Here is an 18,684-nt window from a genome sequence, read left to right on the forward strand (position 1 = left end):
ATTTCTTAAATACATTGCAATCTGTTTTCTTGTCCCAAATGGCACTGTGATTCTACAGTAAGAGCAATAGGAATAACGTTCCTTGGAGTTATGATACTGGGTTTTATAACTCATGTTTATTTGAAGAAATAAAACCTCCATCTCCCAACTATGTTCCAGGTTCCCCAAGTGCCAATAATGTGTTTCTGTGGTGCCCATGTGTTCTGAGTAAAGCAATGCCTTGAGAAAGAGAGAGCTAGATTTAGTCACCTGGGTGGACACTTTCTGCTGGGGTCACCGATAAGAGTTTCGATTTCCTGATCTCTCACAGGAAATTAACTTCAAATTCTTCTATTATCATTATGTAAATTTGGACATTGCATTTCTGATCACATTGCATCTCACAGGGACTGTAGTGTTCACAAAAGAGAAAACTCTCTAGCAATGGCTTATTTTATACTCTCTGCAATGTAATTCACTAGCTGAATGTCCAATAGGACTTTTTTGTAATACAGTTTTTTAAACCATAGGCAGGTCAACCTGTGGATTCCCAGGATATTAGGATCCTGGGACATTAGGATGAGGAATGTACTACTTGTCACTTGTACTTTAAAAGAGTATCACTTCTAAAGTGCTTCAATTAAAACCAAAATATAGTTCGGTAGACGGAATCTCAGTCATTATACAGTTAGATGCAAACATGCAGATAATTACTCCTTTCTTATCAAGGATATTCCTGAATGGAAACTAAAATAAGAGGGCAGGAAAGGAAATGCACATCATCCCAGGAAAAATGTATAGGCTGGACATGTGCCTGTTCCAGAAGCTTTTTGAAATGGATCAGGCCTTTCCAGCTTTGCCTAGAATGCCTTCTGTTTTTTCTTTTCTTTGGTTAGTACTTAGCTAATTTTAGCACTGTCATCAGTCATTCTTTCCAGATGTTCCCTTTATATTTTAAAATACTTTTCTACTTCATATACTGTATTTTTTTGATGATCTGTTTTTAATTCAAATGTCAATTGATGCTTTGTGTGTGTTTTTTTTAAGCTAAGTATTTTTTACATCTTTACTGAGGTATACTTAATATACCAAAAAAATGCACATCTTACTGTGTACGTTTTGATGAGTTTAGACATGTGCCTGATACAATGATACCACCACCACGATCATGAGAATAAACATATTATCACCTCCAAAAGATTTCTTGTGTTCCCCACCCTCAATCAAATTTGCTTTTTTGTTTGTTTTTTTGTGGTGAAAACACTTAACATGAGATCTACCCTCTTAACAAATGTTTAGTGCACAGTACCTTACAATATATTTTATTTTATAACTATATGTTGTGGTTTATAATTATGAATGCTACAAAGTTCCTTAAAGTCTCAAATGTCCAGGTACCATTCTTCTAGAAGTTCATGCCTGTAAATAGTTGTATGCACCCAGAAATATATTTGAACACAAGATACATGATTATGTGAACACAGATGTGTTGACTGTATTTAAGAAATGGATTTTTAATGCATAAATCTTTTTTATAAATCGTTTTTGAAAATCAACTCTGACTTTTTCAATATTGTAAATTATTCAGAAAGGAAGAAACAGGACCATTCTTTGAAATCATTTTGCTGCAAAACAGGAAACTGAAAAAATTAAGAGAAAACAGTCATTTTTCATAAAATTCATCGAGAAAGCAACCAACTTCAAATGTTGAAGTGGTGATTATAATAGAAATGGGAGGTTATTTCCTTTGCAAAGTAAGTTTTTCTCTTACGATTATAGTTTATGAGAGCTGAAGGAATCTTTCTTCCTAGAACTTCAGAGGATCTGTGAACTTTACAATTATGCCCTATAGAGTAAACTCAGGAATCCAGGGAATCACGCTATCATGTGTTGGCTTCCCAAGGAGAATGGAAAGGTGTGTGTAAACCATTGCCACCTAAATTATGAATGACCGTAAGAGCTACAGGCATGTCATTAATATGAATGAGCAGACTACCACCCAAATTGCTCAAAGTGTCAGTGAAGGGGCTTTGCGGTGTGACATGAACATGAGAGACTTCTTGAAATTCTCTTTTGAAAGTAATATCCCTATTCTGTGATACTGACCATACGCTCATGAACAAGGTGGCTTTGTGTTTATGAACCGTGAACTCCTTTGGGAACACAGGAAGCCGGCTCCTTGGGTACATTTGAGAAGGAAGTACTTCCAGTAAGAGACAGACCAGGAGGATGTGACACTGGAGTTGTGTACTAGACTGAACAGAATTCCTGGCCATTTGTTTGGCTATTCTGCAACTCGACATAAACTTCACCTTTACCTGTGTCAAGCTATTCTTTTATTTAGGAAAGTAAACGCTAAATAAATTGGCAACATAATATACCCGTGTAACTCAAAATGAGAGCATACTATATGTTAAATTTTTAGATAATGGTTCAAACTCGCCCTGCAACTCTTATCCACAAGTCTAGATGGCTTATGCTGTATTTTAATCTGAGCTCTCCCATCACATGGGCAGTCAGATAAAAAGGCAGAACAAGAAGCAGTGACATGTTTTCTAAACAATCATCCTTGATGTTAGCTGGAAGAGGATATGTCATCAAGGTAAGAGGCATGTGAAGGACGGGCTCCTCATTTCAGCTACAATAGTTTACTGCTGTGGGGAGGTATCTCTAGCAAATCGTGAGAAATATGATATGGATAGGTGTAAAAATTGATGAAACAAGTTCAGTTTTGAATCTCAGTTCTACCATAAATTTTATGAATAAATTCAGGATTTATTTTTTATTTTTATTTTTTTTGCCATGATACATGGCTTGCAGGATCTTAGTTCCCCGAACCAGGGATCGAACCTGTGCCCCCTGCAGTGGAAGCGTAGAGCCCTAACCACTGGACCCCCAGGGAATTCCCTGACCTTTATCTGTAGCATAATAATAAGGACCTCTTACAGAGCCCAGCGGCATGACACCTTGAGTGGAACACGACACAAAATATCCCTCTTAATGGCTGCCGCCATGCTTGGCAAGCTCCTGCTTTCCTGCTCCAGTAACTGCTAAGAGAAGCCCTTCCCATCGTCCTGTCTGAGACAGCTCCTTTCCCCCCAAGGCATGTCGCTCCCCACGCTTTTGCCTTGCTGTATTTTTCTTTGTGGTACTTTTCACTACCTGACATTATATTAGAAACTTATTTATTATTTAAAAAAATTTTGTTCTTGAGATGTAATTGACATATTAGTTCAAGGTGTACAACACAATTTGATTTATGTATATACTGTGAAATAATTACTACAATAAATGTAGTTAACATCTGTCACCACACATCGTTACAATCTTTTTCTTTTGGCTGCGTTGGGTCTTCGTTGCTGCGTGCGGGCTTTCTCTAGTTGCGGCGAGCGTAGGCTACTCTTTGTTGCGGTGCGTGGGCTTCTCATTGCGGTGGCTTCTCTTGTTGCAGAGAACGGGCTCTAGGCGCACGGGCTTCACTAGTTGTGGCTCACGGGCTCTAGAGCGCAGGCTCAGTAGTTGTGGCATGCGGGCTTAGTTGCTCCACAGCATATGGGATCTTCCCAGACCAGGGATCGAACCCACGTCTCCTGCATTGGCAGGCAGATTCTTAACCACTGCGCCACCAGGGAAGCCCCGTTACAATCTTTTTAAAGCTCTTAAGATCTACTCTCACAGCAACGTTCAAATATACAATATCATATTACTAACTACAGTCACCATTCTGTACATTACATCCCCAGGATTTATCTTATAACTGGAAGCTTGTACGTTTTGACCACCTTCACCCATTTAACCCACACCCACATGCCCCACCATTGGCAACCACCAATCTGTACTCTTTTTCTGTGAGTTTGTGTGGGTTTTTTTTTAAGATTTTGCATATAAATGAGATCATACAGAGTATTTTTCTTTATCTGACTTGCTCCATTTAGCATAATACCCTCAAGATCCATCCATGTTGTCATAAATGGCAAGACTTCATTCTTTTTTATGGCTGAATAATATTCCATTGTGTATATATCCATATCCATATCTCTATCTATTCCATATTTCCTTTATCCACTCATCCATTGATGGATGCTTTGGTTCTTTCCATGACTTGGTTATTGTAAATTGTGCTGCAATGAACATGGGGGTACAGATATCTTTTCAAGATAGTGATTTCAGTTCTTTTAGATAAATACCCAGAAGTGGAATTGCTGGATCTTAACTTATATATTTACGCATATGTTGTCTCTCTCCCACCCTAGAATATGTTTTTTGAAGACAGGGTTTTGCTTTCTCTTGTCCTGTGCTTTATTCCCTAAACATAGAATAATTAGTGCTCAGTGTGTTCAAAAAACACGTGTTGAATGAATGCATAACTGAGTCTTATTATCTACAAGGAACACCTCTTTTATTTATTTATTTTTATAAGTTTATTTATTTATTTATTTTATTTATTGGCTGCGTTGGGTCTTTGTTGCTGCGCAGGTGCTTTTTCTAGTTGCGGTGAGCGGGGGCTACTCTTTGTTGCGGTGCACGGGCTTCTCATTGCGGTGGCTTCTCCTGTTGCAGAGCACAGGCTCTAGGCCTGTGGGCTTCAGTAGTTGCAGCATGCGGGCTCAGTAGTTGTGGCTCGCGGGCTCTAGAGCACAGGCTCAGTAGTTGTGGCGCACGGGCTTAGTTGCTCCGCGGCATGTGGGATCTTCCCAGACCAGGGCTCAAACCCCTGTTCCCTGCACTGGCAGGTGGATTCTTAACCACTGCACCACCAGGAAAAGTCCAGGAACACCTCTTTTAAAGCCATTTAAGGGACTTCCCTGGTGGTGCAGTGGTTAAGAATCCACCTGCCAGTGCAGGGAACAGGGGTTTGAGCCCTGGTCTGGGAAGATCCCACATGCCGCGGAGCAACTAAGCCCGTGCGCCACAACTACTGAGCCTGTGCTCTAGAGCCCGCGAGCCACAACTACTGAAGCCCATGCACCACAACTACTGAAGCCTGTGTGCCCTAGGGCCCACATCCGGCAACTACTGAAGCCCACGCGCCTAGAGCCCGTGCTCCGCAACAAGAGAAGCCACCGCAATGAGAAGCCCGCACACCGCAACGAAGAGTAGCCCCCGCTCGCCGCAACTAGAGAAAGCCCACGCGCAGCAACAAAGACCCAATGCAGCCAAAAATAAATAAACAAAATAAAATAAATTAAAAATTTAGACTGAACAGAAAAAAAAAGCCATTTAAAATAAAATTCTGAGTTGATGATTATTCATTCAGCTGACATTCGTTAAGATGTGAGGGGGTGGCTGATTTATTTCAGTATTTTAAAACAGGAAGTCATAATCTTCTCCTTGCCAAAATCCTCACCCAAATCCTCAGAGTTAGCTGTTTCACTCCCAGCCCTTTAGGTCTCTAAAGCTCAGAGGCCTCTTTACGAACCCTCTAATATCACCCATCCATTTTCTACCTTCATTGTTTGATTTCTGATGGTTGCTCGTTATCTGGCCTAAATTAATCTAGAAATTTAAAAATATTCACATGGAATGGGAAAATTTTACTTATAGTTTTGGGAATCTAATTTGGGTTGAGTTTTTAAAAATCAGTATCCTGAAATCAGTCACTAGAATGTTCTTTCCAATGCCATTTCTTTCCCTAACGTGGTCTTGTGAATTATCAAGAATGAGAATGCAAATCTCTTGGTTTCTTGCTGACAAATCCTAATGATCTACATGACACACAGCAAACTGGAGGAATTCACAAAAGGACTCGGGTAGATCAGTGACTGAACAGCCGTGTCCCAAAGATGGCACTCACAGGCTTGCTTCAAAGGATACTTCATCAGAAGTTTTCTAGAACTACCAGATGAGACGTGGACTCCAAAGGTACAGAATCTTTTTGAAAAACGGGATTAAACACCTTAAGAAGAAAAGTATATCATACAGACAACCTGAGTACATAGCAGCCAAAGAAAGCAACAGGCACTGAGAACACAGGCTAGGCGGAGAACTCATATCCACTGTGCCCTTGGGTCCAATCATGCTAATTAACACCATTCCTACAATTAACAAGCCGACAGTTAGCATTTTGCAAATGCAGTGTGAATTTTGAGTAGAGACGGAGAGTTTAAGGCCTAAAATAAGGAACCAATCAATTTGACTGCAGAATATCTAAAAACAGAAAATTTCTAAAACACAGAAGAGGATCTGCATAATTCCGTGTCTTGGTCCTCACGTCACAGTAAAGCATCCTGTAAGACCGTTCATCATCTTTACCGCCATTGCTTTCTCCTTACCGGTGGTGTTTTGGGGTTACCTGCACTGTCTATAGCAGAAAAGCTCTTGAGCTAAATTTCAGTTCCAAGAATAAAAACAACTTACTGTTCCGACAAGGCGAGTACTCAGCGTACGCACTGAAATTCTGAATCGCTACGTAGCAAGTGCCAACTGGGTCCTTTTCTGGTGTCGGTTTAAGAGTTCTCCAGTGATATAATGGAGCACAGGCCTGGGAAACATCAAAGACAATACATTTTTTTTTGATGTAGATTCCTCATACAGTGCTTTGATTTGACTTGTTGATGAATGGACCTAAATTTGTAACAAACAATGCTAAATTATTAAGTGACTTAATTGGCCGCCAATATGCTAATGAGTACCTCGGTAGTCAGAGTTAATTAAACTTCCAAAGCCGATATTTCAACATTAAGGCACCACAGAATTGGAACAAATTAAGCATATACAAAGGAATGAGATTTTTCCCCCACAGGATTTTAAATCAAATCAAAGTAGCCTAGCAAAAGTAAATATTTACTAAAGGCAAAGAACTCATACTTTCTTTTTTTTTTTAATTGGACCTACATAAAAGCAGATGAACATTTAAACAGCGAATGAATCAGCGTGATGTCTTAAAAAGAGAACTAGTTCCTTTCTTGGTTTAATTGTTGCTTAAAGAAAAACTACTTTCAAATCAAAAGATGCAGACAAGTTTATAAACCTCTGTTTCGTGGATTCCTCTGGTTTATCACTGAGGGTGTACCTGACGATTTTTTTAAAACAATGACTTACATTTGGACTGCTACCCCCTTATCACAGTGGGTTTATTTTTCATTTGATGGTTTTTATTCATGATAAAACAAAAATTAATTCAAACAATGGTAAGAAAAACATGATTCTTGGATTATCAAATATAGAAGAGGAAATATGAAATCCTCTTGAAGTAAATTAAATAATTAATTGCGCTAGGAACGAGAGAGGCAATAAAAATAAACAGGTAGAAAACACAGGCACCTTTCTGACTTCCGTTTTGCTAGCTCAAATCCTACGTAACTGTGTTTTACCTGAATATTCAAGCACTCATTTCTAAGGATGCAGAATTAGAGACTTCTAGAATATGGAACCACTAGCCTCTCTCCTAATTTGATGACATCACACTTAAAACAGTGCCAGAAAAAGAGAAGGCAGATCCTGATTTTAAAGTCTTTTTATGATTCCAAACATGTCCTTGGTAATCAGTCCAATGTGTAACGACTTTTAGATAACTTTACTAAGTAGCACCCTTCTTACTTGAGAATATAAGTTATCTTTACTAAAATAACAAGCTTTTTGGGTTTTTGTCTCTCTCGGTATTGTGAGGTCTTAGCCAATACTGAAAAGCTCTCTAACTCATCTAAGTCCCCTTAACTTCGGGCCCTATGTGGTTAAGACATATAACGTAAGGTGGAATGGTGAAAAGTAGGAGTTTGGAAGGGAAAGCATTACCTATGTGGCTCAGTATAATCCAACTCGCATCACCTTCCACATCACCATAGAACACTTTAATGCCATGAAAATTCTTTCCAGTGCTTGCCTGCTATCAGCCCTAAAAAGTTATCTTTTTTATACCTGCTCAGTTAAACACTGATGTGAAACACGATGATGTGATAATATTCAGGCTTTGACCCAAACACACATGATACCTGGATATTCAAAATCGATACTTCTGTTCACAGCAATTTGAAGTTCTAAGAATTGTCACACAGTGTAGCATTTAATTCTTTATGCTGCTAAGTTTCAGTGCTCAAGGAAAAAATTAACTTGAAAGGTACTTTATATTATCCTATTTCCTACCACATAATTTTGAAAATGCAAGCATGCCCTCAAATTAAGCATATTTATTATGAACATGGTGTGTTATTTTACGTTCAGTAATTCTGAAGATTTCTACAAATATTGAATAAATGCACAATAATATAAGTTTTCAAGACTTTATCAAAATCAATATAGTACCAAAAGATTTTTTAACCCCAAATAGTTATTAGATGGAATTAGCTTTTCAATAGCTATTCACATACATTGTAAATCACTAAAGGATTAAAAAGTTTTTACCAATCCTGGAATGTGAGAACTATATTAATGCAGATACAGTTCTGCAGAGAGCCTATTGTAAATTCTGGATTTGTCACTAAAGAGGGCTATCTATGTTTTATATATTACTTGTTTTATGTCAAAATTTCTGTGGGGCATTAACCACAGACCAAATAAAGCAAGGCATTTCCTTTAGATACTTATTTTTATTAAATCATAATTCAAACACCTTTAAACAAATCCCAAAAACAAAAGTTATTGCTTTATTTTGTAAGGAAATTAGAGCCAATAGTAAAAAAAAAAAAAAAAATCCCCCAACAACAAAAAAGTTTCCAGATCAACTTAATACACTTATTTATTTCTCAGTAAACCAGACATGTATTATCACTCGGAGCTACAGAGAAGAGAATCACAAAGTCATAGCATTTTAAAGCCAAAAGATCTCTATCTGTGAGTGAGACATTTTTACTTTAGAAAGTATCAGTGTACTCAGAGAACCATGTAATTGGTAGTTATGTTTTTAAAGAAAACTTTCCGTTAGTTCTAAAGAGGATCAATGACATCACAGTAGATTAACGTTTAAAGTATCCTAACAGCAGAAGTCCTGTTTCTCTGGTCAAACTTTAATCAGCCCTTTAAATCAACCTTAAGCAATAAAATATTTACCTTTTTAGGATTTAGCTTTTATTTTTCTATCTTCCATATTTGTTTTTGAAATATTTGAAAAGATCTAACCAATTTTCTGGAAAACCAGCTTTACTTCCTGTAGCTTTAAAGACTAAAATATATTCTTTAATTTTAAGCACTAACTTTTTTTTGGAATGCTGATAGCTTATCTTTGAAAATCTGATATGTTCTTACATGAACGGATTTTTGTAGATATGAGTTTTGAAACATTTCAGTGTACGTATTATTCCAAAGCAGCCCCACCAGCACACGGTTGATACTCACCACCACTTTTCCTTTATGAGCTTTCACTGTTGCTCCAAACCATTGATTCGATTTAAACTCTATAGGCTCCTTGGTTCCATTTACTCTGATCTTTCTGTTGTCTGACAGGGAGAACATGGATTGTTAATAATTTGTAAAACGTGGCAGCCAGCTAAAATATGTGATAATAAATTTACCCATTAAAAACATTTTAAAAAATGTCATACACATGGGGGGTTCTTTTTGACTAAGTCTAAGCTAGACTTTTCACTTAGAAAAATACTAGTCAAATGAAAATACATATTTGAACATGACATTTCACAACTTAACTTTAAAAAAGCAATTTTTTTTAATGACTTACATTTTCAGGGATAACTACTGTAAACTTGATGTAGACTCTGACAGTCTTGAATCTACACTTCTGTCATTGATTTGCCAGATGGAAGACCAAACATTTATAACTGCTCTAAGGAATTCCAAACCTTTTCTGATAGTGAAACTACTTGGAACCTCCATGCTCCAGGAAGCACAGCTTTCTCAGCACGGTTTAGCAGGAATCTGCTTAAAGGACTCCAAGTTCCTGGTTTTTAACTGGGTAACATGTGTCCACGCAGTCACAGAAAATAACACCTCTACACAGTTTTATCCACACTTTGCAGATGTCAGCATGAGGGGGACCATCTGGGTGGAAATTCAACCCAATTACGACACACTTCAGGTCTTAATAAAAAGCAGATATCTTTTCTTTCACTCCTGATTCCCAATCGACATATCTCCCATGTGGTTCTAACCGCATCGTTCTAACTGAACTTCATCAGTAACAGCTAATGAATTTCAAAAGACATTTGTACCAGGGCATCTTATTTCTATGTGTTCTCTTTGGTATGCATTTTGTTTTTCCTCCTTGACTCTATAATAAATGCATTACAAATGAACTTTTAACTTCTATTAAGGGAGGCCAAAATATACACGCAATTAATATTCAGTTGAGTTTACATATGATTACAGACTTTTCAAGAAAGAACAAATTATATATACTTAGGTCTTAACCTAAAATTTATGCTTTGACATGTTAGTAGGAAATTACAAATTTCCTTCTTTAAAATCTTATGCTTTTGATGTTTCTGGACTTTTAAAAAAGAAAAAACAAGTTCTGGAAATCCTCACCCAAAATGCACACAACTGGCAAAGAACTGGAGCATCTTACAGATTAGAGCATAAAAATGAAAATATCAACATTCCTATTTGCATCTAGGCAAGAAGATCGTAGACCTCAGAGAGAAAGGATCTTGTCACCCTGCACTGGGTGATCTTGGGCAATTCATTTAATCTTCTGCAGTTTTAATTTCTTCTCTAAAATTAGGTTGAAAATACCTCCCCCTTTTCTCTTTCACAGGTGATCAAAGTCATAAAGATCACATAGGTAATGTGGAAGTACTTTATAAGCTGAGAATATACTACAGAATCTTGCAGCAATACAACCCTTTAAAAATATCTCTTAATTAGAAACCTGGAAACTCAACCTAAGTACAAGAATTAGAAGGGACCTCACAGACACACAAGTCAATGTTCCAAATTGGCCTTCTGCTAGAGAAAATGATATGACTCTACCTTTGTGGTGCCTAAGGCATCTTTTCTGCTATTATAAGGTTGAACTGTGTAATAACTTGATTAAAAGTGTAAATTGTGGGTTATTTTCCAGCAACAAATTTCTTCGAGACCAAGAATACAAATGAATGGACGTCACTAATTCCATCCCTAATCCAAGGATTACAAAAGAGAATAATCCCACTGTCCCAGGTCTCTCTTTACTGAAATGAGTTGTGATCTAGGTGTATCCTCCTTACCTTGACCTTTGAGGTGGACGAGTCATCTTTTTTTTTTTTTGGACGTGCCACGTGGCTTGCGGGGTCTTCGTTCCCCGATCAGGGATCGAACCCATGCCCCCTGCAGTGGAAGCACAGCGTCCTAACCACTGGACCGCCAGGGAAGTCCCAAGTAACCTTTAAAAACTTCTATTTTATTATTTTTATAAATTCACTGATGTAAATCTAATATTATAATGTCATAAAATTCAAATGAGTAACATATATTTGGGTTGATTGTGAAAGTGACCTTTCCCTAATTTCTCACCTTTCTTTTCTGAACAAGATTCTTTCATGCCAAACAACCCAACACAGGGCTTAGTACTGTGCACACTGGTGCTCGATGAACAGGGAATGTTTTTGATTCGATTTGATCTGATCTTTCCTGAAAACAACCTCCTGTAAAAACTCAGCACAATTTCTGTCCTTCTAAGCTCTCCTTGGTATGGCAAAGGGCTGAGAAGCTGGAACCTACATTTTCCAGACCCTCTTACAAGTAGGATTCTGGTTGAATGAGAGGCTCATGGAGAGATCTGGAAAGAGGAGAAGATGGAGAAGCCATTATTTTCTGGCAGCAACTATAAGCATGCACGGGGGCATCAGTAGCTGCAGGTGTGATGTTCTTCCTGCAGCTCTCAAGTATCCTTTGACAGTCATGCCTTTTTGGTGCTTCAGACCACTGAGATCAAGTCCTGAACTTCCAGATTTCTTGATCTGCAGGCAGTGACCTTCCTAACTCACATACCCAGTCTTTCCAATAATCATATAAACCTCTCAGTCCTAATTATAATACTCAAAGTGGTTTCTGTTTCCTGACCAAACTCCCGTGATATGGACCAGTGCATTTAGGATAGGACCACATGTCTTCTGGAACAGAAGGAAGGCACTGTGCATTGTCAACCGCAGAGAATTCTTGGAAGGGCCAGTGGTTCTGGGAGATGGTGGAGACCATTAGTTACTAAAGCAATTCTCTCCTTGGCATATCCCAAACTATGCCAAAAGCTAGGAAAAAGTTTTATAGTGACTGCATGTGATGTAAAGCTTTCCAAGTGCCAGAAGACTATTAACAAAGTTAATAAATATAATCCAGGTGAATTTTTTTCAAGAGAAGAATCAATATATTTAATATGTAAAAGAGTTCCCAAATCAATAAGAGAAAAAGACTAAAATTCAATAGAAAAAGTTCTAAGGGTCTAAACAGGCATTGCAGGGAAGAAGAAATCAAATATCTCATAAATTCATGCAGAGATCCTGAACCTCAAATTAAAACCATAATGACTTAATACTTGTCACTTAGCAGTTTGGCAAAAAATATTAATAATCTCTGTTTTCAAGATAATAACTCAATGCAGCATTTTGGAAGGGCGATTTGCAACATATATCAAATTTTTAAATGTACATTTTTTTGAACAAGGAATTCAACTCCTAGGATCTTGTTCAATAGAAATAATTACACAAATGCTTTAAGATGCAATGTGAAGATATTTGCTGTCCTGGTTGTGATAGCAAAACTGAAACATCTTAAATGTTCATAAATAAGGGATTCGAGAAGAAATTCCTATTATCTATAAAATAGAGTACTATTCAACTATTAAAACATATATTGGGAGTTTGGAGTTGACATGTATACACTGCTGTCTTTGAAAGAAATAATCAACAAGGACCTACTGTATAGCACAGGGAACTCTGCTCGATATTCTGTAATAAACTAAATGGGAAAAGAATTTGAAAAAGAATAGATACATGTATATGTAGAACTGAATCACTGTGCTGTACACTTGAAACTAACACAACATTGTAAATCAACTATACTCTGATATAAAAGTTAAAAAAATACATATGACAGATTTAGATGCATTGATATAGAATATTGTCTACAAAATATACTTTTCTGTTTTACCTTTTCTGAGGCTTTAAAAAAAAGTATAGAAAGGCACGAGGACTTCATATAACAAACACTTGTATTCCCACCAGGCAGAACTGACAATTGTTAAGTTTTTTCACATTTGCAAACATCACAGTACCCTTTGACATCTATCTCCAGTTCCATCCCCTCTTCATCCAGAGGTAGTCACCATCATGAATGTGATGTGTATACTCCCGGCCATTTAAAAAATAATGTCCATGAATAATATAGAACAGAGGTCTGCAGATACTTTCTATAAAGGACTGATAATAAATATTTCAGGCTTTGCATTCTCTATGGTCTGTCAAAACTACTCATCTCTGCCCTTGTAGCAAGAGCAGCCATAGACAATATGTTTTTAAAAATGCTCTTGGCTATGTTCCAATAAAACTTTACTTATGGACAATGAAATTTGAATTTCATATAATTTTCATGCATCATTTAAATATTATTCTTTAAAAAAAATTTCCAATCATTACAAAATGTAAAAACTACTCTCAGCTTATAGGCATGCACAAACAGGTGGTGGGTCAGGTTTTGCTGTAGTTTTGCCAACGATTTACTATTGAGTATTCTTTGTGTGTTCTTTTTTTTTAAAATTTTTTTATAATTAATTTATTTTTATTTTTTATTTATTTAATTTTTGGCTGCATTGGGTCTTCGTTGCTGTGCGCGGGCTTTCTCTAGTTGCAGCGAGCGGGGGCTACTCTTCATAGCGGTGCACGGGCTTCTCATTGCAGTGGCTTCTCTTGTTGCGGAGCACGGGCTCTAGGCGCACGGGCTCAGTAGTTGTGGCACGTGGCCTTAGTTGCTCCGTAGCATGTGGGATCTTCCTGGACCAGGGCTCGAACCTGTGTCCCCTGCATTGGCAGGCAGATTCTTAACCACTGGACCACCAGGGAAGTTCCTGTGTGCTCTTTTTAACTGAATAAAAGTGGTATTATACTATCTGTATGGAACAGCGTGTAACTGTGTTTAACATTCAATTTTATGTTTTTGGGAAATAACCTATGCTTTGATAATTAGATAGATAGATAGGTAGATAGATAGATAGATAATAGATCCAACTCACTCTTTGAAACTCCTGTAAGTATTGTATCTCATTAGATAGCCATCTGCATTTTATTTATCCATTCCATTTACACATGAACATTTAGGTTTCTCAGTTTTTCTACTACAACAAACATGTGCCCTGAGTATCCTTATATTCATCTTCATCTGCAGATGGAGAAGTGTTTCTCTCCAGCACCAGACTAGAAATGACATTGCTGGGTCATAGAGAATTATTATATCTGTTTTATCAGTTCTGCCAATCCACCTCCAAAGTAGCCCCAATTTCCATGCACACTCGCAGGGCACGAGAGAGAGACTATCAGCTCTTGTCATCGTAGAGCTGTTAAATTTCTGCGAACCTGGACGACTATGAAATGGTCCTTCATTTTGTTCTGTTTTCATGTGCATTTCCCTGATAATTAGTAGAGTTAATCATCTTTTTATGCTTACGGACCATACACTTTTTTCTTCTGTGAATTGCTAGCTCATATCCTTTGTTCATTTCCTTGTTTGGTTATTAGTCTTTTTGATTAGAAGAATTCAGCATATATTCTGAGTACTGATTCTTTTTCCCACATATACGTTGTCAATATCACCTTCCGATTTTTGCTAGTCTTTTAACTTTACGAGTATTGTCATCCATCTGGAATGTTTTTATATTGGACGTGGCATGGGCATCTTACTTATTTTCAATATGAAAGGCCAGTGTCTCAACACCACTTACTGAACAATCCATCTTTTTTTTTGTTCCTTGGAGAGTTGTCATTCCACCTCTGCACTGGTACCTCCTGATGCGACTGGAAGGGCCCAGCATGATCTGGCCCCCACCACCTCCTCCTACTTTCCCAGCTCATTAAGCTTCAGACAACCACCTTTCTTTTTTTTTTTTTTTTTTTTAAGTCTTTATTGAATTTGTTACAATACTGCTTCTGTTTTATGTTTTGGTTTTTCGGCCATGAGGCATGTGGGATCTTCGCTCCCCAACCAGGGATTGAACCCACACCCCCTGCATTGGAAGGCGAAGTCTTAACCGCTAGACCGCCAGGGAAGTCCCTACACCGCCCTTCTTGAACACGCCCAGCCTTTTCTGTCTCCTCATTGCATATACTCTTCCCACAGTTTTCTGCATGGCTCCCTCCTTCCTGTCACTCAGGGTTTAGCTCAAATGCCACTTCCTCTGAGACCCCCTTCCCTGAGCAGCTAGTTCACCCTACCCTAAGTCATTCTCTCCCGTTACCCTTTAGACTTTCCTTCATAGCACTTACCATTAACTGAGATGATCTTATTTCGTAGTTTGCCTGTTTACTGACCGTCCATTCCCTTCCAAATATACATGAATCCCGTGGACAGAGACGTTCTCTGCTTCACTGCTGTGTTCCCCACTTCTAGAACAATGCCTGACACATAGTGAGTCCTCCGGAAGAGTTTGCTGAATGAATGACCAAACTCCCATCTATTCATTCAGAAGCTTGCCTAGGATATTGTTCAGTATGATCCTTTAAATTCAAAATGTTCTGTGTGTGGGTGTGTAAGTGTGTAGACACTGAACTGTTTGTGATGGTTCTCTCGAAGGCAGGGAGTGTACATGCTTTAGTGGCTTTTTGTACTTTAATTGTATATATTTCTGTGTTGTTTGAGTTTTTACAGTGAACGTTATTACGTCTATGATCTAAAAAAAGAAAACCTAGAGATAAAATCAAGACATCTGTAGGTCAACCTGAGAAATTTAGATGGTTGGTAGCAGTAAAACTGATTTGGCTTGTCTGACACTTCTGGGCTTTGAAGCCATCTCTCTTAATTGGTAGCTTTGGTCTCTGGGCAATCAGGGTATGAATCCCGGTGGGTGGCAAACCTACTAACATTTGGCTCCTTTTTCACGGGAATATTCATTTCTGAGCAGGAGTGAGTGAGGGAATGTAGAATATGGTGCACATATGGGCTACAAGCAGATTTTTCTAATCTTTTCACTGAGTAGAATGGGAGGAATTACAAGAAGTGAGGGTAGATCACCATGGGTGAGAGAGAAGAGCTGAGACTGACACAGGTGCAGCAAACATTTTGGCAGATGGGGTGGTTTCTGAAAAACTATAAAGTCCTCAGCCTTGTCCTGGAAAACAGTAAGTTTCCCTGTAATCTTCAGTCATTACTTCAAGTGCTTCACCCTAGGGATTTTTTTAAAGCTGTCGCAGGAGCTGTCCAGACATTTTTAATCAGGAAAAGGGGAAAGGAAATCTTTATATGTTTATTTATAATCTTTTCCTTCATCAGTGTATGCTGTAAATATTTCATTCAAATTGAAATTATGTATCTGAGAACAAGGAATACTCCTATGTAAAATTTAAAATAAAATATCGGTAGCCAGAGAACTCCTTGTCTAAAAGAAACAAATCCAAGAAAAGAATCTGGGTCAATTTTTATGTACTGGAAAATTAAACTTCCAAATGTATGCCTCCTAATATTCCAAAACCATAATTAAAAGCCATGAAGGAATACCTCTGTAGCCTTCATACTCTTGATCATCTTACTGGGAATTTTCAAGTATTTAAGGAAATACCACACTAATTCATTGTTTCATATAACGTTCAAAAAACGTGTTACTCTTTTTTCCCCCAGTTACACTGAGATATAATTGACATACAGCACAGTGTAAGTTTAAAGTGCACAGCATAATGATTTGATTTACGTATATTGTGAAATGGTCACCAGAGTAAGTTTAGTTAATACCTATCATCTCACATAGACACACACACAAAAAAAGAAAAAATATGTTCCTGATGATGAGAACTCCTAGGATTGAGTCTCTTAACAACTTTCATATATACTATACATATATATGTGTGTGTGTGTGTTTATGTGTATGTATGCATTATTTTATATATGTTAACTATAGTCATCATGGTGTATATTACATCCCTAGTACTTATTTATCTAATAGCTGGAAGTTTTTACCTTTTGACTCCCTTCTCCCATTTCCCCTTCTCCCCATCCCCCAGCTCTGGTAACCACAAGTCTGATCTCTTTTTCTATGAGCTGGTTTTTGTTTTTTTTTTTTAGATTCCATACATGAGTGAGATCATACAGTATTTATCTTCCTCTGTCTGACTTATTTCACTTAGCATAATACCCTCAAGGTCCATTCATGCCAATGGCAGGGGTTCCTCCTTTTTAATGGCTGAGTAATAGTCCATTGTGTGTGCATGTATATATATACACATATATATAAGATATCTATATCTATCTTCTTTATTCATTCATCCATTGTGGACAGAAATATGTTATTCTGATTAAATAAACATTCTATATAACTGAGATTTATTATTTATATCATATATGTATACTGTATACAAATGTGTGCCTGTACACAAACACACACACAAACACACATGGGCATACTCGTTTTCCTGCCATTACCTAGTAGATCAGATCTAACTGTCCCGCCCTCCACCATGTAGGTCCCAGACCTCACACCTGATCTCCAGATATGGCGTTTCCTTCCATTCAGGCAGCTTCCTCTCTGTTCCCTATTGAGTCTTACTCCCAGACTTTGTACATGAAGCTTCTCTTACAAAATTCCACTCCTCCTTGTTTGTCAACTAATCCAAATCACTTTCTTAAAAACTGCTTTAAAATGTAGGGCCATGCTTGACAAATAGCCATTCACACATGGTTAAGAATCATGGAGGGACTTCCCTGGTAGCGCAGTGGTTAGGAATCCGCCAGCCAGTGCGGGGGACATGGGTTCGAGCCCTGGTCCGGGAAGATCCCACATGCCACGGAGCAAGTAAGCTCGTGTGCCACAACTACTGAGCCCACATGACACAACTACTGAAGCCCATGTGCCTAGAGCCCATGCTCCGCAACGAGAAGCCACCGCAATGAGAAGCCTGCGCACCGCAACAAAGAGTAGCCCCTGCTCGCTGCAACTGGAGAAAGCCCACATGCAGCAACGAAGACCCAATGCAGGCAAAATAATTAATTAATTAATTATTTTTTAAAAGTTAAAAAAAAAAAAAAGAATCATGGAGAATATATGGGAGAAAATGTAGTAAAGAAATGCCAGTGATATAAAAAATGAAGTGAAATAAAATAACATGTAAGGCCCAAAACTCTTTTCAAATTGAAATTCTTTCAGATTATTGTTTTTAAAAATTCAAACAATATAAAGTAAGAAAACTTGTATAAAAAATTGTAGGGCTTCCCTGGTGGCGCAGTGGTTGAGAGTCTGCCTGCCAATGCAGGGGACACGGGTTCGAGCCCTGGTCTGGGAAGATCCCACATGCCGCGGAGCAACTAGGCCCGTGAGCCACAATTACTGAGCCTGCGCATCTGGAGCCTGTGCTCCGCAGTAAGAGAGGCCGCGATAGTGAGAGGCCCGCACACTGCAATGAAGAGTGGCCCCCACTTGCCGCAACTAGAGAAAGCCCTCGCACAGAAACGAAGACCCAACACAGTCATAAATAAATAAATAAAATTTAAAAAAAAAATTGTAGAAAGTAGTAAGTGAAAGGCCATTGGAATCCCCCCCTCCCTGGACACACTCACTGTTGTTTTATAAACCCATCCAGCCATTCAGAGTTTGAGGCTTCTAGCTCATTCCTCTAGTTAAGACATTTCTTTTCTGGAAATCATGAA

The 18,684-nt window shown here is 38.1% G+C and overlaps 1 protein-coding gene across 1 annotated transcript in view; it reads right to left on the reverse strand.

Annotated features, from left to right (window-relative positions):
• Positions 1 to 18,684, reverse strand: part of ITGA8 (integrin subunit alpha 8) — a 183,133-nt gene that overhangs the window by 148,330 nt on the left and 16,119 nt on the right. Inside the window, exons 3-4 of the mRNA XM_082385316.1 lie at positions 9,250 to 9,350; positions 6,337 to 6,460 (exon numbers count right to left, since the gene is read on the reverse strand). Of these exons, the coding sequence (XP_082241442.1) occupies positions 6,337 to 6,460; positions 9,250 to 9,350 (225 nt within the window). The remainder of the gene's footprint in view (positions 1 to 6,336; positions 6,461 to 9,249; positions 9,351 to 18,684) is intronic.

The sequence above is a fragment of the Balaenoptera borealis genome (genome assembly GCF_965194805.1).
Source record: "Balaenoptera borealis genome assembly, chromosome: 3".
Lineage (NCBI taxonomy): Eukaryota > Metazoa > Chordata > Mammalia > Artiodactyla > Balaenopteridae > Balaenoptera > Balaenoptera borealis.